The sequence below is a fragment of the Solenopsis invicta genome, chromosome 14, assembly GCF_016802725.1.
Source record: "Solenopsis invicta isolate M01_SB chromosome 14, UNIL_Sinv_3.0, whole genome shotgun sequence".
NCBI classification, from domain to species: domain Eukaryota; kingdom Metazoa; phylum Arthropoda; class Insecta; order Hymenoptera; family Formicidae; genus Solenopsis; species Solenopsis invicta.
Window position 1 is genome coordinate 4,844,833 of NC_052677.1, and position 26,250 is coordinate 4,871,082.

Consider the following 26,250-nt stretch of genomic DNA (forward strand, 5'->3'; position numbering starts at 1 on the left):
CCATGGTGAATTGTGAACGGTCATGCATGGAATTAAACGTGTCAAGGATGCCCGGTAGCAAGTTAGCCAGGGCTGCTAATATAATGTCGTATACATATCTACAGTAAAAAGGTAGATGAAAGAAAAGAAGTTTTAACGCCTTGCACTCCAAAACCTGCATGACCAAATCTGCCAAGATAGGAGACAACGGTGATCCCATCGGCAGACCAAAGATCTGTTTATAACAAGTATTATTAAATTTAAAATACGTGGAATCTATTATTAAATTTAAAGCCTTGAGAAATTCATTGACCGGAATAGTGGTGTTTTTTTAAATCAAATCCTATCTGGTTTCAAAGGCATGCTCTCTGACGAATCTACTTACGTCAAATTATCAAAAGATCCGATACAAAAATTAACTAAAGAGGCTCGCTCTCTTCTCTCTCGGTGGAAAGAAACAGGTTTCATTGAACAACATACATATAGGAGTATATTAACAACGGACGGTGTTTTGCCGAGAGTCTACGGTTTGCCGAAGATCCATAAACCTAACAATCCCTTAAGAATTATAATTTCTTCCATAAACAGACCTGTACACTCTCTAGCATAACATAATTTATAACAGTATACCAGCGGCAGATAGTTTCGTTAAAAATAGTTTCCATTTGGTTAATAAACTCAATGGTCTTCACGTAGAATCGGATCACGTCTTACAAGAAGAGGATCAGGTGAGTCACCCTGGGATTTTGATCCCAATTTTTTTAGTTGGAAAAAAAAGTTTACGTCTCCCGACGTTTGATCGAATAGGCCTTAGTTTCGAAAAAATAAATTTGTGAAAATTGGCCATACCGCGGTGCACCATATGAGCCTTCCCGGTAACTGTTTTCCCAACCAGTGCAGTCGGCTCCGTGCGTTAGGTGCTTGCTTCACAATCGTAAGATCCGGGTTCGCTCCCGGATGTGTGGAACATTTTTTTTTCTTTAATAAGTGTATTTATCTTGATGATATTGATCTAGTATGCAAATTTTTAAAATAGAAAATTTAATTTAATATCACTTTCTAAACATTAATTTAAATTTAATTTGAATTCAAGTAATAATATTTGATAATAAGCATAAGGCAACGCTCGTAATGTGAATAAACACAAATATAATGTTGAAAACGGTCAATTTAACGAGCAAAATTGATTTAATTCAGGATTTCCAATTATTAGCGGCTATATTAATGTAATTGTAAATCCTGAATTAAATCAATTTTGCTCGTTAAATTGACCGTTTTCAAAATAACATTTGAAATAATAAATAAGTAATAATAATAATAATATATAAGTTATTTGAAATGGATATAAAGTTAACGTATCTAAATTTTCAAATTGTTTAATTTCAAATTTAATTGGAAATAATATTAACAGTATTTTAAAATTCAAATTTTTAAAATAATTAATCGTAGAAGAAGAATACCACTGTTAAATTTAAACAATTTGAAAATTTAGATACGTTGCCTTTATATTTTATCCATTTCAAATAACTTATATATTATTATTATTACTACCTATTTATTATTTCAAATATTATTACTTGAATTCAAATATCCTTCAAATTAAATTTAAATTAATGTTTAGAAAGTAACATTAAATATAAATTTTTTATTTTAGAAATTTGCATACTATATCAATATCATCAAGATAAATAAATACACTTATTAAAAAAAAATAAAAAAAATATTGCACACATTCGGGAGCGAACCCGGATCTTACAATTGTGAAGCAAGCACCTAACGCATGGAGCAGACTACACTGGTTGGGAAAACAGTTACCGGGAAGACTCATATGGTGCGCCGCGGTATGGACAATTTTCACAAATTTATTATTTCGAAACTAAGGCCTATTTGATCAAACGCCGGGAGACGTAAACTTCTTTTTTGTCTCCAGAATAACTATAAAAATTGGGATCAAAATCCTAGGGTGACTCACCTGATCCTCCCCTTGTTAGTGTCATTGGACGTCGTGTCTCTTTTCACCAATGTCCCAAAAAACTTAGCGGTGGAAAGCGTCACGACCAGATGGGATCTGATTTCACCACTATTCCGGTCAATGAATTTCTCAAAGCTTTAAATTTAATAATAGATTCCACGTATTTTAAATTTAATAATACTTGTTAACAGATCTTCGGTCTGCCGATAGGATCACCGTTGTCTCCTATCTTGGCGGATTTGGTCATGCAGGATTTGGAGTGCAAGGCGTTAAAACTTCTTTCCTTTCATCTACCTTTTTACTGTAGATATGTATACGACATTACATTAGCAGCCCCGGCTAACTTGTTACCGGGCATCCTTGACACGTTTAATTCCATGCATGACCATTTACAATTCACCATGGAGAGAGAGATCGAGGGGAAAATCAGTTTTCTTGATGTTATGCTTATAAATGTGAATAATAGAATTATTTTCGATCAATACCGCAAACCAACTTTCTCAGGAAGATACTTAAATTTTTTCTCACACCATCCCCTGTGTCATAAAAAGGGTATTATTTTCGGTATGGTTGACAAATTACTGTTATTATCACATCCTCAATTCCATCGTAAAAACTTCACAATTTTAGTTAACATTTTATTGGAAAATAACTATCCTTTAAATTTTATCTTCTCTATGATAAATTCCAGACTCAAACACCTTTTTTATAAAAATGACACCTGCGTGGATGATAAATGTGTGAGAAGATTTTTTACGATCCCTTACATCGAGTCCGTATCAGAAAAATTTTCGACTTTCTCATGTAAGTTTGACTGCAGTGTTGCGTTCACAATCCCTTCCAAACTGAACAAATTTATAACTACTGGCAAAGACCATACAGACCGTCTTTCTTGTAATGACGTAGTTTATAAAATTAACTGTAAGGACTGCGATTCTTCTTATGTGGGACAGACAAAACGCCAATTAAAAACAAGAGTTAGCGAATATAAAGCAGACATTAGGAGAGCCAGTTCTCCTTCAGTTATTTCGCTACACCGCATCGGAGAAAATCACGAATTCGATTGGGAGAACGTGGAAATTTTAGACAAGGAACCATCTTATGTCAAAAGATCTACATCTGAGATGCTACACATCAAAAATCAAATGCACGGACTGAATAAACAAAGCGACACGAAATTTCTCTCGGATGCATATCTTCCTATCCTTGAACGTATTCCCCCTTCTTAGGTTCATCACCTCTCCTCCTATTCCTTTCGTTCGGGCCACCAAGGCTATCTCGTTTCGGTCCTTATTATTCGTATCTATTCTCACCGAGATGTAACATCCCATCTCAAGGCTGTGACACGAGTTTTGGTGCTTAGAGGTATTTTGTATATAATTTTCGCTTCGGCTTATTTCCTTTCCCCCCCTTTTTTGAATTTACATTAATTTATAAGACATTTTTTTACAATTTTATATCTAATGACTTGTACAGCTTCCATTTTTATTCTTTTTATTTATTTATTTAATTTTTTATTGATTTTCCGTTTATTCACTCTTTTTAATTATTTAATTTTTACGGTTGTTTGCCACAAGTTTTAAAGTCATCATTTTAATATCTTTCTCTTATTTATTTTGTAACAATGCACCTCCGCACCGTTTCCCCCTAAGGCCACGAACCGCTCCCCTGTCTGGCCGAACACTCGCCGGTCAGGCAAACAGGCGCTATGCGCCAACAAACGCTTCATACACGCGCGCGCAAACGGTCCAGCGAACGCGCCGTTAATCGTGCGAACTCCGCGCGCACGCGCATTAAGTCGCACGCTCCTGGTGTTGGAGCAACAAAGAGGCGTACGCGCAAGCAAGAGCGCAATACCAGACCGATCTCGGAGTAGCGGGGATGCTGTATTCCGAGAAGAACCGAACTCCACCCAAACATCCCCGACCCTCCGAGATCGGGGTATAAAAAGCGATCTCGTAGAGAGATCGACTCTTTCCCGGTCCAGCTTCCGAGCCAGAAAATCCGTGTGGTAGAGCGAGCTCTGTCACCGCTGAGAGATTTCAGCGATTTCCGATTCCGCTTTCCTGGTACCCGGGGAATCCGAGCGGTAGAGCGAGCTCTGCCACCGTTGAGAGATCTCGACGATTCCGCCAAAATCCGTCTCCACCCGAAAGTGGTGACGACTGCCACCCAGGGGGTAGAGTGATCTTTGCCTCCATCGAGAGATCTCGAGGCAGCCGGCACCGGCGCACGAACAGGGATTCCCAACTAAGGGAATCCCACCGAGCACCTGTCGCAAATTCTAAGAACAACGACGCGACGTCTGAGTAAGCGCCCCGACCCGCGCGCGCGTCGCGGACCGACGAGACCGCAACGACGTAAACACAGCGAGATACGCGTCAAAATCCAACGGCCGTAACAGGAACAATGCTACCGTGCCGTTCTCTCGCACCGGCCGCAAGCCGAGTACAAAAAACCGGACCTGTGTAAATAGATATCACCGTTCTGCATATACCGCGTTTCGCTATTATTAGATTACATCACCGTACCGTCTTGTATATAGTTCGTTTCTCCGAATCGAATACTCATGTATATTGTCTTCATTTGGCTACAATAAAGTTATACTCTCTTTAACGCACTCCCGATCTCAGATTTAATTAACCCGGCAACCTCCCTTCGAGTCCTGGCTTCCCTGAGCTCGTCCGCGCTCGGACAAACACAGGTTGTTACAATTTATTTATTTATTTGTTAGCAACCAACTATGTGGTTTCACAAAACTCTTGTCTCGGCACACGCTCTGTGAGGTCTTTCATAATATTATTATTCCAAGACGTAGTAAAATGTACACCGCGGTTTTGCACAATCTCTATCTATTCGGTAACTTGTTTTCATTTCTTATTTCTGTTCTTTATTTGCTTATTGTGATAAATTCATATCTTAATTAGTGCGATTGTTGTTTTATAGACTTGTATTATCACTGAGAAAAACCGTCATTAAAAGTCGAAACGTTTGCCTGACATTGGAGTTTTTTGTTATTTATTTGCACCCGACATTCTGTGTGGCTCTTGAGCTCACTTTTCTCTAATTTAATTTAGTTATAAGAGCCGTAACTTTTGTTTTGTTTTGTTGTAAAATTTAAACGTTGAAATTATATAAACGTCATACAAAAAGATAATTAATTATAAGATATAAACATACAATCGACGTTACTTTTGAAAAAGGATAAAATTATAATACAACTACAACATTGATGCAACTTTCATGTTATATAAAATAAGAAACTTATAGCTGAACTTATACTGAATCTTATAACTATTATGTAGCTATAAGTTGTATAGTTGTAAATATATGTATAGCTATAAGTGAATAGGTAACTGCGTCGACTAAAATGATATATAGAGTTTCTTAAAAAGCGCCCACTAATTATATACAGTGTTATTCCTTGTTAAAAATTGAGTCAAAAAATCCTGAACCGTTTTTTCTTTTATATATGATAATTAATAAATCATTATTAATGAGTAAAGCTAATCCAATCAATGTCGTCCTTTAAATAGACATACATTGGTGAACCGCGCGCCTGATAGTGTACGTGAGTGCTCGCCAATATATTATTAGTAACCTCTGCAACTTCACCGTGTGTCTGTTTAAAAGACGGCGCTGATTAAATTAGCTTTACTCAATAATTACTGTTTTATTAAGCATGAAAAAAAAGTAGTGCAGGATTTTTTGACTCAGTTTTTAGCAAAAAATAATACAATATAATTAGTGGAAGCTTTTTAAGAAACACCCTGCATAATTTTTTTACAATATAATCCTAAAATAATAAAAATTAATGATTCACAATTATAAAAAGAGATAATGTAAGGCGCCGGGTCCAACAAAAGTGCACATATACGTAATTACAAATTAAATCTAATCATTCCCTTTAGGTATGTAGCTGTTCGCAGTACCAGCTCTAGAATCCATACGATTCATCCAAAACATAAAAATGAATTATATTTTTAAAATATACAAAAATATAAATAATGTGTGTGTGTGTGTGTGGGGGGGGGGGGCGTGTGTATACATATGGTATATATATATATGTATATATATATGTATATGTATATAGTGACAGTGACGGTGCAACTTGCGCTCGTTGTCCGTCACAAGGGCTATATGACCTGACCGCAAAGCGCGACACGGATGCTGTATCCTTCCGGCTCGGGAGCAGACGCGTTTCCGTTGGCGCGATCGTTTAATCCTTAAATACACCAAATCCGTAAAATACGTAAACACATTTTCGGGTCTGGGAGACTTTTTCAACTTTGAGAAATTATAACTTTTTTTCTAATTAACATTTTTCAACAAACTTTTTTTCACATAAAAGTTCAGAATCTCAGAAATATGACTGCATAATCGGCTTTGCCGAAAAATGATTTGTTATTAACAAGGAGTAAGCAAGAACTGTAAAATGCCAAATGAGATGAGTCATAGCTCATTCAAAAGGGGGGGACAAGTATATTAACAGTGTAAAAGGGTTAGCGTAAATTGACCTTACTTTTTAAGAAAATTGCAATTAAAGTTTAACATTGGAATGTTTGTACGTTAAGTACTAGAATCGTACGTTAAGTACTATCTTATTTATTTATTTATTTATTTATTTATTTACTTTTATACGTTTATTTGCGTGTTTATCTCAAAATTTGGATTAAAGGCTTGTCAATTAAGATTTCTGTAATTCGCGGTGATACTCAGGATATCAACATGAAAATTGTTAGACATATTAATATAGTTATCTAATAATTTATTGAAATGTACTATTTGTTAATAAGTTCACTGATGAAAGCTCTGTGTAGCATGAAATATGTTCGACAAATTAAATGTTTTTCAAAGTGTATTATTTACTCATAACTAATTTATTGTGGTATTATAACTTATAATATTGTAGAAACTCTTAAAGTGTATTATTTTTCGAAACAGATCTGTTTGTTAAAGCCTCTTGTAAATAATTTTATTATAATAAATAATTTAAAAAATATTTTTCTTAATTTTTAATTAATACAAATTTTATTATTATATGTAATTACAGTATTAATTAATTTAAAAAATAATAAAAATAATGTAATTGTAAAATATAATAGCAAAAGACTTAAAAAAAATAATGCTTCTGAAATTCGAACCTGGTCCGCCGTGAAAAGGAAATAGTAACGCTAGCATTTAGCCTTTCCAGCTACGACGCTCTCTTGGATGGTGGTTTAAGATTCTAGTACTTAACGTACAAACATCCCAATGTTAAACTCTAATTGCAATTTTCTTAAAAAGTAAGGCCAATTCACGCTAACCTTTTATACTGTTAATATACTTGTTCCCCCCTTTCGAATGAGCTATGACTCATCTCATTTGGCATTTTACAGTTCTTGCCCACTCCTTATAAGTTGTAAAAGAAAAATCATTAAGCAACAATTAAAAATTTTTCAAAAATCCACTTTTCCTTTAAAAAATCATATCTCCGCAACAAAAAACTTTTATGAACTTTCAAACACGGTATTTTAAAGCTAAAGTGTCATACTTAAAAAAAAATTATGGTATTGTCATTTTTTTTAAAAAGTATAATTATATAATAAGAAGAATGAGTATTTTTGGATGTCTAAAAATTCACTTTAGAAAAAAAATCATATTTTTGCAATAAAAACCTTTTAAGAACTTTACAATACGGCGTTTTAAAGCTAAAGAATCATACTTTCAAAAAAAATGTCACTGCCATTTCTATTAAAAAATATACTTACGTAATAAAGCAAATGAGGTATTTTTGATTAACTCAAGGTGTCTAAAGGTGAAAATTGATGTGTTTAATAATATATTTCGGACCCTACACAAAAATCCTTTTTTTCACGGCACTATAGTATTTTAACTTTAGACAGAGTAATATACGCGTACGGATCTGTTTAAATCTGTTTTGTCCAGTTTTTTTACATAAGATTATGAAAAAGATTTTACAAAAAATCACCAAAAAATTTAACTCACACACTATATAGGTCCCATTGACCTTAACAAAACTTTGCTAGCGTGCCGTCCGAATTCTAGTTGACCAAAAAAGTTGATCAGCCATATCAATCAAAAGAGATTTCAAACTTTTTTTACGTCCTAGTCCGAACCTCCCATCTCATTTCGTCTTCACACAACAAGCGTTCGAAACGCTTCATATGGGGTCTCTCAGACCCACTTATATGTGTAATTTACCGACTTTCCGCGCACGGATCAGCTCGTCGAGTTTCCGGCGCTAAACCGCAAAAATATTTCGACGCGGGAGAAAAAAAAGCCGGCGGTGCGGTTGAAATTACTATACGCGAGATTTTGTTTGAGTGTGTTGTCATGTATTTTGGCTAGCTTACGGGACGGACAATATGTACACGATAATATATGTATATACAGATATAGGTGCGGTGTGACGCTGGATTTGTATAATGGTATTTCTACATACAGACGCGGTCTCGTGCGGGCCGGTCTACAACCGGCGTGTCGCTAGTTTCGCGACGCGGTAGGCGTGGTCTTACGGTACGGTCCGCAGGCTAGCCGTCGAGTCACGGTTATCACGGGCGGGCCGGATTCCCGCGCGGTATGGCGGCCGCGACTGGATCGTCGCAGGTGGGACTGGACGCGCGGCACCCTGTCAAGCAGTCTTGACTCGGGATCCCGAACATGGCAGTCGCGGTTTTTAGTGGGTGTCGCGAGGTGAGGAGGGTAGCCTCCGGGTAGCCGGGGACCAGCTCGCTGACCCAGACTCTTGGTTCTGAGCGGACCTCGGCTTTCGGACGACTGTAGGCTCAAGAAGGATCAGTATCGGAGGCGGAGTATTCTTTCGCCGCGGCCAAGCACTCTTCGACCGTTGTTCCGACTTCGGGAGCGGTATGTCACAGGCGCAGCGGATCGTTATCGGAATGCTGACTGGTGACGGAGTCGCCGTTTCTCGGCGTGCTGGCCCTATTTATACCGAGCGACTCCGCTCGCCTCCGTTATCTTTCGGTGCTCGACGGCGGAGTCGTCGGAGTAGAAAAAACCACGTGTCTTCCGAGTGTGCGTGCGCGCCGATTCAGCGCGTTTCTTCTGGCGGTGTTTGCCGCCAGGCGGTATTTCTGTGTTTGAGTATTAAAAATGGGTACCCAAGGTTATGGCCCGGCTGCCTTTCCGGCTGATGTTCGCCGGGACAATGCTTGTTACGGGGTGCATCGTCACATCCCTCCTCAGGAAGTGCCTGAATTTGAGTCATTCATTTTATTTAGGTGGAATTTCCCGTATGCAGCGCATGCTTCCGTCGTGGTTAAAGCGTACGTGCCACCGCTTTCCTCCTGAGCAAGTTTTCCACTCTCGTGCGCGCTGGGCGGCGAAGTGTAGCACACTAATTCTGTGCCCTGGCTCGACCTCCACTTCGATCGGCGGAGGCGGTAGCGGACACATAACTCGCGCCGGTTCTAGCGATGGGCGCGGTGATGGTGTCTCCGCAGGTTGTCGGCGGGATTTTGGTCGTGCGGTGGGTGGATTTAGCAGCCACTCCATCTTCGGCTGGTTCCGTCGATCAGAGGGCTGGACGAGACGTTCTCCCTTCTGGCCGGTAATCGTTGTGCGGAATTTCTACTGCTGCCGTTTGTGATGGCGGAGTCAATTGGCGTAACCTCAGCCAGTTCGAGGCCGGATCGATCCCTGAGTTCGCCGGATCGTACTCCTTGTACTCGGCTAAAATTTGGTTTATCTCGCTTAGCACTTCTTGGTCGGTGCGATCCATCTCGTGCAGCGGTCGTCTCGCAAGTAACGGTTGCTGTGCGATTTTGACTTCGCCTGTCGTTACGGTCAGCCTTTGTTTGTGCCTCTTCGCTCGAGTCATCTTCATTATTGTTGTTTGGCTGCTCATCCTCGGTCTCCTCTCCGGAGTCGGTTACTTCGTTGTCGGTGTCTCCCCTCTCGTTGGTCTCGCGCGGCGCCGGTTTTAAATCTTGAACGTGTACGTGCCGAGTCCATCGCGCCTGTCGCGTAGGTCAAAAATCACGGGTGAGATTTTGTTGCGTACCTCAAAGGGCCCTCGGAACTTCAGTGCCAGTTCGGTATTAAACGCGGTGGCTTTATTGGACAGTGGGCGTTCTCTTTTCCACACCCAGTCGCCTATTTCTGGTTGGCAAGGGCGACGGCGGAGGTTGTAGTATTTTTGTTGCCGTTGAAACGCGCGCGCAAGATGTATCCATACTAATTCAAAGGTAGTGGCGCGTAGCGTCTGGCGGCGGGGTGGGAAGAGGGGTCGCTTCGCCGCTAAAAACAGGAGTGATTATTTCTCGCTCAATATTCAGGAATGCCGATGTATAACCGGTTGCCTCGTGCCGCGCCGTATTGTAAGCCAGTTGCAATTCGGGGATTCTTTTGTCCCAGTTACGGTAACCGTGGTCTACGTACTGTGCGATCATCGTCTTGATCACGCGGTTTATTCGTTCTACTGGGTTACAATGCGGCGCGTGTGTCGGCGTGCACACATGTCGGATTCGATATGCGCGTAGTTTCTTCAGTCGCCTCGATTTTAATTGTGTCCCGTTGTCGGAGATAATGCTCTCTGGGCATCCGTGACGCAGCAAGACCTGTTCCGCAATACCGCGCGTTATATACATGAATATAAATATGTAAACATAAACATATAGATATACAGAGTGTCAGAAAACAATCGTTTTTGCTCTCGTGAATTAATAGAGTAAGTCAAATTAAGAAGAAAAGTCCTTTACCACTTTGTAATTTTCGTAATAATTAACGAGTATAAATTAATAAAAATAGCGGATTTAGTCCCGCCCGCCGCCAAATCCAACCGCGCGATCGTGGTTGCCAAGCGCGTGGAGAGTTGTTGTTTTCTAACAGCAATAGCTGCATAATATTATTTAATGTTTTACCCTTAAACACGTAAGTGGGTCTGAAAAACTCCATATAAAGTTTTGAACGCTTGCTATGTGAAGACGGAATGAGATAGGAGGTTCGGACCAAGACGTAAAAAAAGTTTGAAATCTCCTCTTTCGATTAATATGGCTGATCAATTTTTTTGGTCAACTAGAATCTAAACGGCATGGCAGCAAAGTTTTGTTAGGGTCAATGCAACCCATATAGTGTGTAAGTAAAACTTTTTTGTGAGTATTTTACATAAAAAAACTGGACAAAATACGTTCAAACAGATCGGTTCGCGAATGTTACTCACATATACTCTGTCTAAAGTTGGAATACTATAAAATGCTGTAGAAAAAGAAGTTTTTCCAAAATATATCATAAAACACATCAATTTTCAATTTTAGACACAATTTAATCAAAAATGCCTCATATTCGCATTGTTACATAAGTACATTTTTTAATAAAAATGACGATATAATTTTTTTTTAAGTATGAATCTTTAGCTTTAAAACGCCGTATTGTAAAGTTCTTCAAAGTTTTTTGTTGCAAAGATATATATATATTTTTTTAAGTGGATTTTTAGATGCCCAAAAATACCTCACATTCTCCATGTTACATAATCATACTTTAAAAAAAAAATGACTTTGTCAAATTTAATTTTCAAAGTGTGACTCTTTAGCTTTAAAACGCCGTATTTGAAAGTCCTTAAACGTTTTTTGTTGCAAAGATATGGTTTTGTGAAGGAAAAGTAGATTTTTGAACAATTTCTCATTTTTGCTTAATGTTTTTTCTTTTATAATTTCACAATAAATTATTTTTCAGCAATGCCAATTGTGCAGTCACACTCCTAAAATTTTAAACTTTTGTTTAAAAAAACAATCGTAGAAAAATATCGATTGTAATCAAAGTTATAGCTTCTCAAAATTAAAAAAGTCTCCCAGACCTGAAAATGTGTTTCCATATTTTACCAGAATCGGTATGTTTAAGCGTTAATAATATTCTATTTGTAGGCTCACAATATTATTTAATGTTAAATAATATTTTAATTAATAAACTATAATGTAAACATATTTAAATTAAGATTATGTTAAATAGTATTTTCAAAATATTAATATGTATATGTATAATATTGCAAAAATATTCTTATAGTTTTTAGATTTAAAGTAATAATTGTTTCTTTATACAATTATAATAATAATAATAAATGGTACATTTAAACTCATTTTTTTGTGGTACAAAATTTTACGTATTACGTATTTACGTACTATTTTGTACATAAATTTAATTTTATTTTAAGGAAGTACATATTTACATTAATATTTCGAAAATTCTATATAACATAATCTTAATTTAAATTAGAATATTATTTAACATTAAATAATATTATGCGCCTACATATAGGATATTATTAAACATAATATCACGCAGTCATTGCTGTTAGAAAACAACAACTCTCCACGCGCTTGGCAACCACAATCGCGCGGTTGGACTTAGGCAGCGGGCGGGACTAAATCGGCTATTTTTATTAATTTATAACTCGTTAACTATTACAAAAATTGCAAAGTAATAAAGGATTTTTCTTCTCAGTTTGACTTACTCTATCAACCCACGAGAGCAAAAACGATTGTTTTTTGACACCCTGTGTGCGGTGTGCGTGTGTATGAGTGTGTGCGTGTGTATGAGTGTGTGCGAGTGTGCGGGAGTGTGAGCAAGTGTGCGCAAGTGTGAGCGAGTGTGCGCAAGTGTGAGCGAGTGTGAGCGAGTGTGTGTGCGTGCGTGTCTTTTATACATATATATATATATATATATATATATGTACATTGTATTGTGTACATGCGTATATATATTGTATATTTATATCGTTAAATATTCAATTTGTATAGTTAAATTTAGTCTTTGTCAATTTTTAAAATTCGCATTTATTGCAAAATTCTTTATTAATATTATAAAGTATTTTTCAAGCCGTTCAACTTTCAATTAGAATTTTTTTTTCTATCTCCTACTTTCGACGATATACACTTCGAAAGAAAAAAAACCGATTTTCTTCAAAGAGATGTTTCACCCGCTAAAAGTGCGTATAAAAAAGCACGTATAAAAAAATACGTGTATTTTTATTTTTACTACAATATATTAAAAACTCGTCAAAATCGAAGAACACCTCGGACCTTTTTCTTGGTCATTAGTTGTTATTGTGATTCAAACCTAGTATTATGATGCATAATTAATTAAAAGTCTAAATAAAAATATTTGGCAGAAATTATTCGGATTTCGAAAATATTCTTAAAAATTACCATAAAAAGTAAAAAAAAGACGAAATGTGAAGTCTAAAAAAAACGTATTCCTAAAAATTCTATTAAAAATCCTATTCCTAAAAAAAAAACTTATTTAAGCGCTTGGCGCGTAAATTATATTCCAAGAACAGAATAGTACAAGATATTAAAAAAAAAAAAAACCAGTTGTATCGTAATGTTGAACTTCCTATTGTCCATACGATCATTAACAATTTTTGTATTTATTATTAGGAGTATAAATAAGTTTCCGCCGTTTTTTATCAAAAATTGGGCATTTATTGTGAAAGAACGGTACCTAATGTTTTATTCGAAATATTGTCCATCGCTAGCCACTACTTTTTCCCATCTTTCTGGCAGCATACGGATACCGCGTCGGAAGAATGCTTCATCTTTTGAAGTTATCCACAAATCCCAATTTTTTGTATCTTCATATGATGTGAAGTGTTGCTCAGACAGGCCATGCGCCATCGATCGAAACAGGTAGTAATCAGAAGGAGCAATGTCTGGTGAATACGGTGGGTGAGATAAAACTTCCCAATTGAGTGTTTCCAGGTAGGTAGGTTTTGACCGGCGCCGCAACATGTAGACGAGCATTATCATGCAGAAGACTAACTTTGTCGTGTCTGGAGTAGTAGTGGGCATGTTTTTCCTTGAGTACTCGGCTTAATCTCATCAATTGTGTTCGGTAGAGAACCCCAGTAATGATTTCATTCGGTTTGAGCAACTCATAATACACGACACCAAGCTGATCCCACCAAATACACAACATGAGCTTTTTTCCATGAATGTTCGGCTTGGCTGTCGATGTTAAAGCATGGCCAGGTCCCCATGATTTCTTCTTCTTTGGGTTATCGTAGCGGATCCATTTTTCATCACCAGTGACTATATGATGCAAAAAACCCTTTTGTTTATGCCTGGCAAGCAGCATTTCACATGTGAAAAATCGGCGTTAAACGTTTCTTGGCTTCAGTTCATATGAAAACCCAGTTTCCTTGTTTTTGAATCATTCCCAATGATTTTAAGCGATGTGAAATTGCTGGTTGAGTCACTCCTAATGTAAGTGCAAGTACTTTTTGCGTTTGGCACGAATCTTCATCTAATAATGTTTCCAATTCCGCGTCTTCGTACACTTTCGGTCTTCCGCTACGTTCTTTGTCTTCGACGTCAAATTCACCGTTCTTAAACTTGTGAAACCACTCACGGCAACTTCTCTCACTTAAGGCAGCCTCACCATATGCTTCTACAAGCAATCGATGCGCCTCGGCTGCAGATTTCTTCAAATTAAAGAAGTAAATCAAAAGCTCCCGTAAATGACGCTTATTCGGCTCAAAACTCGACATTTTCGCACGAAAAAAGATATATGATGCTGATACAAAATCGCCAATATTTTAAGGTTATGTTGTTGCCAGATGTCCAACCTTACGATATAACGTTTTACAACAGACAATTTCAACCATAACATACTAGTGGCGCCATTTTTTGTGAAACGGCGGAAACTTATTTATACTCCTAATATATTGCATTTTCTGAACAAGCAGATGGATTTTTAACACATATTGAATGATTATTAGGAATCTTTTTAACTTTGATGTTTTTAATAAAATTCCAGCAAATAAGCAAAATCTTATACTGTGCGTCGCGTTATCCATAGAATATTCGCATCTGAACTAAGAATTAGTAAAGGTAATATGCAAACAATTTAAAAAAAAATTTTAATCCATGATTTATACGACCTCGTACTTCGCGTTTATTGTGCGTAAATTTTTCACAAAAAATCACGGACGGGATCCAATAGCGCACGGTGCGATAACCCATCAACCAATCATTTTGACTTATCTAACTAACCAACAAAAAAACTCTAGACATCGGCCGCTGTAAGTGGTGGTGTGCTGTCGGTCCCGCTATCGAGATCCGCCCAAAAATGACATTACCATAGACAATCCTGTTTACTTAATTTAGCTCCCTTTGTTTCCTAAAGTAAAAACAATTATGCGAACAGTTTGGAAATGTAAAAACCATCAAATAACGAGAAAAGGCCTAACTTCGAAAGATACGCAATATTTCGACAATGAAAGAAACGATAGACCAAGTGCATTCAGTCGAGAAGAGAGTACTTTGAGAGTAAGCACATTCCCGTTCCAAAACAATCAAAATTTGATTTTTAGTGAGCTCAGTGCACCAACTTTTTGTCCATACCTCGTATATTTGATTCTTTAACCCTTTGCGTCACTTTTTTCTAGTAAATATAATTTTGTGAAATTTGGTATCCGGGGATTTTTGAGGTTGCTGAGTACGATTCCGGCGTGAAAAAACAAAATTTAAAATGGCAAACTAAACTATCAAAATCAACTAGATTCGCTTGAAATTTGCTATTTAGGGGTTTTCGAGGTTGCTGATTACAAATCCGATATCAAAAGTACAAAATTTAAAATGGCAGATCCAATATGGCAGACGGAATTGTGAAAATCAATTGAATTAGCTTGAAAATGGCTACAGGGGGATTTTTGGTATCGCAAATTACAAATCTAAAACCAAAAATATAATTTTATAATGGAGGAGCCAGTTTGGTGGAAATGTCTAAAAAAACTGCAACTCTGTAAATGTATTTTTGTTTATTTTTATTTTTTTGTATTTTCATATTTTCTTATTACATTGTTATTTATTTGTTATTTTTATTATAATATATTTTTTATCTTTCAATTTTATTGTACATATTGTAAAATATAATGTAAATTTTTAACATCAAATTCGTAATCAACGATTTCAAAAATCCCTAAATAGCAAATTTCAAGCAAATCCAGTTGATTTTGAAAATTTCGTCCGCCATATTAAATCCGCAATTTTGAATTTTGAATTTTTTACATTGGATTCATAATCAGCAGCCTCAAAAACCCCTAGATAGAGATGTTAAGATATAGATTATTGGACAACATTTTATCCAAACAAATTTAATGTAAAAACAGCAATTTTTTGGTATATATTCATTAACAACAAATTATTTATTCAAAATATTCTAAAACTTATTTTATTACTTAGAGAAAACCTTTAGCAATCCAGCAATACCAAACATGGTAAAGAAATTGTTACACTTTAAACGCAGCGCAGGTATGGTGTGGGTACGAGAACACTCAATGTTATATTCAGAACAGATACTTATTTACAACGAATATATTTCTCGAGCAACAATACAAAATGCGACTATCACCGCGTGGGCAGGCTAACCGCCATGAACATAAGTGACGTAGAAAGCAAAACGGTGTCAAGAATCGATAACCTTATAATCGATACATCGAATGTGCGATCATCTCTAAATGTGTGACAACCTAGAAACGACTCTAAATTCAACACTCCCCCTATCGGCACACACAAAAAAAAAAAAAAAAAAAATAAATTTTATAGTCAGTTAATTACTCAGTTTTAGAATGTTCTTGCACACTGACGTTTTGTTTTTCAATAACAATTTATTCAACAGGTTTGCTGAGTTTTCGTCAGTTGAAATGTACCTCACGACGACTTCTTCTGCCTCCTGAGCTTTCCTCGTCAAGTAATAACGAATATCCACGTGTTTACTCCGCTGCTGATACACGCTGTCCTTGGTAAACTTTATAGCAGTTTATATAAGTCTGGCCACCCACATAGACACTGCCATCCATATGAATAAAGAGACGCCGCACGCATATCATCTCCTTCACTACTTCGGAAAGTGCAACATATTCTGCTTCCATGGTTAAAAGAGCGACAGATTTTTGTTGTCTGGATTTCCAGCTGATGGGACCTTCTGCTAATGTTAGAATAAAGCGAGTACACGAACGTCGATTATCGAGATCTCCTCCCCAATCGGAATCAACATATGCTTGTAGTGGTTTACCGGATGTTGTGTAGTTGATACCAAAATCAGTGCCAATTAAATATCTCAAAACGTGTTCGGCAGTTTTCCACTAAGATCTTCCTGGGTTTTCATTGAAGCGACTCAGAGCATTCGTCACAAAAGCCAAGTCAGGCCTTGTAGTATTCGCTAGGTAAACTAGACTTCCAACTAGTTCTTGATATGGTATTGATTTTATTTCATTCTTCTCATCATTCGATGCTGCTTCATCTTTTCTAGATAACTTTACACCCGCCTCGATAGGAGTCAAAGCTGGATTAGCACTTGTCATAACAAATTTTGTAATGACTCTTCTCACATATGACTCTTCTCCTTCTGGAAAATATGTATGCTTCCAGTAGTTCCTTGTCAATCAACACTCATTTCAAAAATCTGGGTTAATTGTTCTAAATCTTTCATTTTAAACTTCTCACATAGTTTTGACTTTAACCATTTAATTATCTTCAACTTCTGTGACGCTATAAAAAGGTCATCCACGTATACAATAATGATTACAACATCACCGCCTATTTGTCCTCTAAATATGGTTCCGCTTCTGAGTGTTGTAGTCCAATGTTGTTTAAACACGTACGTAATTTCTGATGCCATTCTCTATCAAATTGTTTAAGATCATACAAAGGTAATAATTTACATACTTTTTTCTCTTCTCCAAGAACTTCAAACATAGGTGGTTGCTCCATATAGATTCTCGTCGAAAGATCACCTTGAACATAGGCTGTTACAACATCCATTTGGTGTACATAAAGTTCTTCCTCGACACTTAAAGCAAATAGAGTGCGTATGATTTTTATTCTAGCTACGGGGGCATAAACCATCAAAGTCTATTCCGTAACGTTGCTCACATCCGTAAGCAACAAACCATGCCTTGTATCTTTCCACTTCTCCATCCTTGTTTCTCTTTTTTTGGAACACCCGCTTGCAACTTATTGCCTTTTTACCCAGAAGTAATTCGGTAAGCTCCCAAGTTTTGCACTCTTGTAGTGAATCATATTCACTTCGCATGGCTTCTATCCATTAGTTTTTCTGAATACTGGATAATGCTTCTTCCACAGTTAATGGATCAGTTTCCACTTCTACTATATTTGCCGTCTGATACTCTTTTCTCGGTCTTCCTCGCTGACATGTATAAATTAACTTCGGCCTATCAGGCGCTCTCCGCGGGATCATTAATGAGGATTGTTTACCGCTTTCCGTTTCGCTTGATTCCTCTTGCGTATTGTTGTCTACCAATTGTTCGTTCTCCTTCAGTCGTAGACTCATAATCATCGCTTGCAGAATTATCGTCATCAAATAAATTATCCATTTTCTTCACATTATTAATGATTCCCAATTGTCCTTTGGTTGCTCCCTCTATCTTCATACTATCTAACTGAAGAGGTAATTCCACACTCTCATGTGTTTCTCGAGTTACAAACCGGGGGTCTTCAATAAAACAAACGTCATAACTTTTTATTACTTAAGTTGTACCCCGGTGCCACAACCAATAAGCTTTTGATTCTGTACTGTAACTTACAAATACGCAATCTTAATTTTTTGCATCCCATTTTGATATAGCAGATCCTTTTTTCAAAAACGTTGCATAAGATCCAAATGTTTTTAAGTTCTTCACATTCGGCTTCTTTCCCATCCATAACTCCAACGGTTTATCTTCTGTTGCTCTTGACGGGCATCTATTTCGCAGAAACACTGCTGTATTTACAGCCCATAACGACGTCGGGACTCCAGATTGGAATAGCATGCACCTTGCCATTTCAAGGTTGTCCAGTTTGCTATCTCTGCCACTCCGTTTTGTTTTAGCGTGCATTCTACAGAAAATTCCCTCTTAATACCTTCGGCTTCAAGAAACTGCTTAAAGTCCTTCGATATATATTCCTTTGCATTGTCCAAACGTATTTTTATTAATTTAAATCCATGTTCTCTTTCCACTTTGACCAAATATTTCTTAAATGCGGCAAAGACCTCACTCCTCTTCTTCAGCATGACTACTTCGGTATATCTTGTTTTATCATCAATGAAGGTCATAAAATAGCACGCTTCGCCCATTAACGTAACATTCATTGGTCCGCAAATGTCTGTATGAATTAATTCTAATACGTTCTTTGCTCTTGTTCCTAAAACTTAATGTGGCAATGCGTGTATTTTCGCTCGGTTGCAATTTCACATAGAATATCAATCAATTTTAAAGGAATATCTAGTCCAGTCACCATATTATTTGTCTTCAATTTTCGTAAATCACTTAAATTTTTATGACTGTACCTTTCGTGCCATAGTCTCAACTTTGCTGCTGATCCTTCCGCGATCATAGTACTATGCCATGGCCTTGTTTTCACCACATACATTCAATTTTTCCTCAATGCAATAAAAACAGTACCATCGCTTCGTGAAACAATTGCTTTTTCTTTTTCAAATGTTACTGTAATGTATAACCACGCCTCGTGATAGCCGGTACAAATATTAGATTATTTCTCAAATCTGGGACGTATAGTACATCTGAAAAAACCATTTTATTTGTAGTATGTTATGATGAAACATTGAGACTTACTCTTCTGCTACTATAAGCCGTCACTATAGCTTTTCCGGCCGTTCGAGTATTACTTGGTGGAATATTTCTTATGTTCTCAAATAACTTCTTGTTACGCGCGCGTATGTGCACCGTCGCGCCACTGTCAATGCACCATTCTTCGACTTCTGTTTCAGATGTCATTGCATTGATGGCTATCATTACATCTTCCGTTTCGCTATTGCTCTTCTCAGTATCTGCACTATTAGCTTTATTTTGTGGTAACTTTGTTCTGCAGACAGATGCACGGTGACCAATTTTTCCGCACCTAAAACATTTTAAAGGAAATTTGCCTTTATGCGTTCCATTATACAAACCCTTATGCGCATCATTGCCCTTTGCGTTGCTTGGTTTCTTGTTTTTGTCCGTAAGATAAGAGTACAATGCGGTACTATTTTCACCACCATTTATTTCCCCTTCGAGCATCCTCTTCAATCAGCTTCGCTTTGGTGACGCATATTTCCGGAATGTCATCACGAGACTCAATTGCAAAAATTTTCGAATTCTTCAGGAAGACAGCTTAACAACATAATTAATAAGAGCTCTTTTGGAACAACGATCCCTGCATCAGCCAGCATATCTGCTCGTTGTTGAAACTCATTCACAAATTAAGACATCAATTGGTCAGGTTTTTTTTTCAACTGATATAATTGCCTACATAGTACTGCCTTTCTAACTGGTCCTTGTGATTTATGGATCTTCTGCAATTCATCCCATGCTCCTTTCAATGTCGTCTATTTTCTTATATGGCCTACTTCTGTCTTCAAGACGCCAAGAACAATCAACGCAAGCGCCTTCTCATCCTTTGTTATCCACGCGGCGGCTGCCTCACCGTCTTCCGGTTGACGATTGTACCGAAGATATACCCCACAAATCATATACGAGAACGCTTTTCATTTACATCCTCCACACTTCATAATTATCGTCGCATAGCTTTTCAATATGCAGAGTGCCTGCTGCGTGCATTTTCCATCTCTTTTGCTGTTACACACACACAATGTTGCTCGTGGATCACCGTACATATTTACGCCGATACGTAACTGTTCTCGTTTTTCCTCGCTTTATTCGACAAGCCCTAAGCTCATAACCTGTTAAACTTTAAACGCAGCGCAGGTATGGTAGAGGTACAAGTATACTCAATGTTATATTCAGAATAGATACTTATTCACAATAAATATATTTCTCAAGCAACAATACAAAATGCGACCATCACCGCGTGGGTAAGCTAATCGCCATGAACATAAGTAACATAAAAAACAAAACAATGTCAAGAATCGACAACCTTATAATCAATACATCGAATGTGCAATCATCTCATGTGTGACGATCTAGAAACGACTCTAAATTAAACAAGAATACGTGAAACAATTGATTTATTGATAAAATAATCTTGGACAGTAGGTGTAGCTCCCGGGCTACTATGACGCAAAGGGTTAAGGACGATTTACAAGGAGAATACCCCAACTGCCAACCGAGTTTTTTAATGAGCTTCGGTGTGGTGGTAGATTAGGAAAATATAAGATTACGCCTCCAATATTAGCCGTATATACGCAGCCGTTTTCGAGAATGTGAGGGTTGAAATTAGGCGAACACGTTATCTACCTTAAATTTAAAGGTTCAATCGTAGCATTTCGTTAACCGCACGACTCACTGGACTGGAACGCACTGGACTCACAACCCAAAGATTATGCGTTCGAGCCTCGGTACTGTTCTTTTTTTTTTTTTTTATTTAAATTACTTTTTATTCTAAACGTCAATTATTTTAATTATTAATAATTAATTATTAACATTGTTTATTACTTAAAATAAAAGAAATAATTAAATTCGTTTAAAAATATATTAAAAATTTAGGAAACTATTTGGAGAAATAAGTCATGTTTACAAATAAAATTTCAAACATTTTATATTGTGACCTCGATTATAATATTGTAAAATCATATATTATATTAAATTGTTTTACAATTAGTAAATTACTACAAACATTATGCTGGCAATAACACAATTTATTACATTTCTTATTTTTTATTACAAGTACTTGGATGGTATTTATCATAAAAACAATTAAATGTTTGAAATTTTATTTGTAAACATGAATTATTTCTCCAAATAGTTTCCAAAATTTTTAATATATTTTTAAACAAATTTAATTACTTCTTTTATTTTAGGTAATAAACAATGTTAATAATTAATTATTAATAAGTAAAATAATTGACGTTTAGAATAAAAAATAATTTAAATAAAAAAAAAAAAAAATAGTACCGAGGCTCGAACGCATGATCATTGGGTTGTGAGTCCAGTGCGTTCGTCGCGCGGCTAACGAAATGCTACGATTGAACCTTTAAATTTAAGGAAGATAACGTGCTCGCCTAATTTCAATCCTCACATTCTCGAAAACGGCTGCGTATATACGGCTAATATTGGAGGCGTAATCTTATATTTTCCTAATCTACCACCACACCAAAGCTCATTAAAAAACTCGGTTGGCAGTTGGGGTATTCTCCTTGTTAGACAGCGGTATTAGTCCAATGACATATTTTTATATTTAAAATAAAAACATATTTCGTTTTGTATAAAATTCTTTCATAAAAATGACATTGCCGTAAAACATATGTAAAAAATTAATTATTGCCTACATTAACATGTATTTCATTCATTAAGAGTTAATTTATTTTACTAGAAAAAATTAACATAATCATAAAGAAGAGTTGACAAATATTTGAATTTATCTGAAACTATAAAAAAAAATCACACTCCATTTTTATAAATAAAAAATGATTTAATTTTACTACATTCAATTTCTTTCTATTCATATGCATGGATCAAGATTTTGGATTCAAATAAATTAAAATAGATTAAAAATTTTCATCCATTTTAATCCATTTCGTTTGTTGGTATTTTAAATCCGTGAAAATATATTAAAATGAATTTGACTCTTATTCGATAAAAACAAATGCAGCTGTCGATGCATCTAAAAGTATAAAAATAAATGCAAATATTTTCAAAAGTAATACACATTTTTAAATAAATTTTTTTGGATTTAGATGGATTATAACAATGCATTTCCTCACAATTTTGATTTGCGTAGCATTCATTGTTTCCATTTTCACGGAAAAACTTTTCTTAGATTTAATTGAATTGAAAAACTACCCAGCAAACAAAAATTAATTAAAATGGATAGAAATAAATTTATTTCAACATTTTTAAATTCGCGCTTCAGATTTTTCAACTTTCCATTAAATTAAAAAATAATATAATATGGATATGAATACATCTGAAGGGCGCGTCCCGTTTGACTACGTTGCGGTTGACCACAGTCATTCACAACGGCCCATGCCTAGAGTTTTTCCACTGTACAAGCAGTGTGACTGATGGGTCAATCGCAATGTGATCACAAAACTCCCACCCACATCAAATTCAACATAGTAAATAACTCATTTCATATTTTCATTTATATGAATTCAAAAATAATACTCATATAATGGAATATGAATCCATCCGATTTCAAAATAATGAATAGTTCAATTAATTTGGACCCAAAAATAATAGTGACATGAATTCATCCAAATTCAAAATGATAAATAGCGCATTTCATATTTTAAATCCATTTGAATCCAAAAATACTTGGGGGCTTTAAAACGCAAAATTGGATAAATTAAAATAAATTGCAATTTTCAATTCATTTGAATTTATTTTTGTTTACTAGATTATTTAGTTCTAACAAAATCATTTTTTCCAGTTGCTGAAACTTTCCAGCCAACTTTATTGCAATGTTAATAAAATATTAATTTCAATACAGAGATTGTCAATACAAAATCTGTATTTCTTCATTGCAATTTCATAAAAATTTATTTTAATTTCAATAAGTATTAATTTGTCAGTACAGTATCTATAACTGCAATTTCATTAAAAATTTATTACAATTTCAATAATTTCATTAAATTATTAATATAATATCATTAATCGTTTTTCATTCAAACTATTATATTTTTATTGAATCCTCTTTTAAAAAGTCCGTTTTTCATTAAATGCAAAAAATAAACTTTTTAGTGAGATATAATCCTGTAATTTTCAATTTGTAATTTTTATTTTGACAAAAAAAGGACAAATATATACCTTGGATCTTCATGCTTCGTAGCACCTCGTCCATATAACGGAATGACTTTATCTTTACTGATAGCAGCCTTACATACTGGACAAACTTGCCTAGTAGGTCTGGTCTCTAACCACTGATGCAGACAGGGCCAACTGCATTATTATCATTTATATTATTCAAATTACAAGTAAAATATATTTAGTTTTTTGACATAGTACGTTATTATGAAATAAATACCAGAACAGATGCCCGCACATGCTGACTACTGCATCCTTCGCAGTATCTAAACAGATATTGCACTCAAACATCCTCTCATCTTTTTCCTTTTCCTCGGTAGAACCTGATGACTTGGACGAACCTGCTTGTTCTCTTGTTTTGCTCATCCTTCAAGCACCCATATGTCCAAAATTGTATATTTTTTCTTACGTTTTAAGACAAACAATGAAATAAACATTCAACACATTAATATTATACAATTTTTAAAATAACTTGCATAATTATATTCATGAGTAAGTTAATATTTTTTAAACTAAATTAAAGTTAACTTATAAAATTAATTTAATTAACTCAGTTAAAAATTGCGCTAACAAAAAGAGGCCGCAAGATGCAGGTTACCAATTTTAATAAAATTTTATGGATGTGTAGTATTCACTCACAAATTTACTGTAGTAAAGCAGTTTGTTGCGGATATTGGGCATTCTTAAGAAAATAATTTTTTTTTTAAATTAAATCTTATATTTTTTAATTGTTGTATACAATTTTTAAATTGTTTAATATAAAATGTTATTTTAAAAAACCAAGAAATTCAAAAATCCTCTCCTATTGTTAAATAAATTAAAATTTCTCATAAATACAAACAAATATTTGCAATAAAAATTTACAATCACTGTTTTATAACTTATTGTAAACTTATTTACAGGTGATATGTACTTATCGTAAAAACAATTGAAACATAATGCTTCATTGCATCATTGACATTTCATAAAAACATTGACATTTCATGTGCACAGTCTTTACATTTCATTTGATTAAAAGAATTTGAAAAACAAACTTCGTTAACGTTTTGGAAAATATTTCTTTTATTTGTTATTTGAGATACGAACCATACATATTTTAACATATCACAAAAAGTGCGCTTAATCGATTGTAAACTAAAGAATGTATTTTAATAACATCCTCACAATTGGCTATTTCTCTATTATTTTTAAGGAGATAGGTATAATTTTGTAATTTTTTAATAAAATGTTTAACTTGTCTGTAAAAATATACGTCGCAAAGCTGAAATAAAAGAGTACACTTTAGCGGAATAGTTTTCATTTGACAAGTTGGAATATGTTGTTTACAAAAATTGTATATTTGTTGTGAACTCGTTTGACCACCACAAGAATTTATTATTAATAAAAAATTTCCCTTTTTACATATGGCTTTAATATTTTTCTTAAGGAAGTATTAAAGCCATATGTAAAATGTTCCAATTTCTTAAAAGAAATATTAAAACCATATAAAAAAAATAATAAAAATTATTTTCTCGAGACCAATATCTGTAATGAACTGCTTTGCTACAGTAAATGTGTGAGTGAATACAACCATAAAATTTTATTAAAATCGGTGACCTACATCTCGTGGCCTCTCCTTGTAAGATTAAATTAATTTAAAGTTAATTTTTAAAAACATTTATGTTAAATTATGTTGCTATTTATATTCAATTAGAATGTAACTTTTTAGCTTAATTTCAATAACAAAAATTTTTTAAAGCATTTATTTTAAATCATGTTACTATTTATGTTCAATTAGAATGGAACTTTTTAGCTCTTACTCTAAAAACAAAATAATTATAATACAATTATCAAATAAATTTATTTTATATAAATTAAGTTTACTTATATGAAAATAATAAATCTCCAATTGGAATAAAATATTCGGAAAGTGTAATAACAAATCCTCATAATTATCATTCTCGGTAAAAATGTTTGTTATAATTTTTATACAAATTGGAACATTTTTCAGAAAATACATAGAAAGTCTAAATCTTCTCTAAAAATTATTCATATGTATGAAATCTGCAATATTCTGAGATTTCTCATTCTGTAATTTCTAAAAAATATTTTTAACTCTTTTAAATGTTAAACATTTCATCAGAAATTATAAAACAAAAAATCTTAGAAATGTTAAGATATTTCATAATTAACAGGTATAAAAAATTCTGAGAAAAGATGTAAATTTTCTGAATATTTCTCAAAAATGTTCTAATTTGCATCAAAAATTTGAAAAAGTTATAAAATTATAAAACAATTCTAAATATGTCTAAAAAATGATACATATTGTACATTTAAATATTGCTTTTACATTCCAAAAATATTTTAGAACACATCAGAGAATATTTTTGGAATGCCACTTTCGAATTTTATGAATATTACACGAATATTTAGTGTTAGCTGGATGCAAATTGTCGCATGTATTATAAAATTATTCTAAAATTATCCAGCAAAATTATCCAACAAAAATGTAAACAAATAGCATAGTATCTGTTATGTATTATTATCAGAACTATAGCAACTGAGTCTACATTTATTGCCTTCACAATATATTCACTTT

The 26,250-nt window shown here is 34.8% G+C and overlaps 1 protein-coding gene across 3 annotated transcripts in view; it reads right to left on the reverse strand.

The window, feature by feature from the left end:
* Positions 1–26,250, reverse strand: part of LOC105202598 (E3 ubiquitin-protein ligase RNF185) — a 92,348-nt gene that overhangs the window by 63,967 nt on the left and 2,131 nt on the right. For 2 of the 3 annotated variants that reach the window (XM_039457673.1, XM_039457675.1), the window contains exons 3-4: positions 23,893–24,039; positions 23,676–23,807 (exon numbers count right to left, since the gene is read on the reverse strand). In XM_039457673.1, the coding sequence (XP_039313607.1) occupies positions 23,676–23,807; positions 23,893–24,038 (278 nt within the window). In that variant the 5' untranslated portion in view covers position 24,039. Of the gene's footprint in view, positions 1–23,675; positions 23,808–23,892; positions 24,077–26,250 lie in introns of all 3 variants that reach the window. The other variant, XM_039457674.1, reaches the window with a different exon arrangement.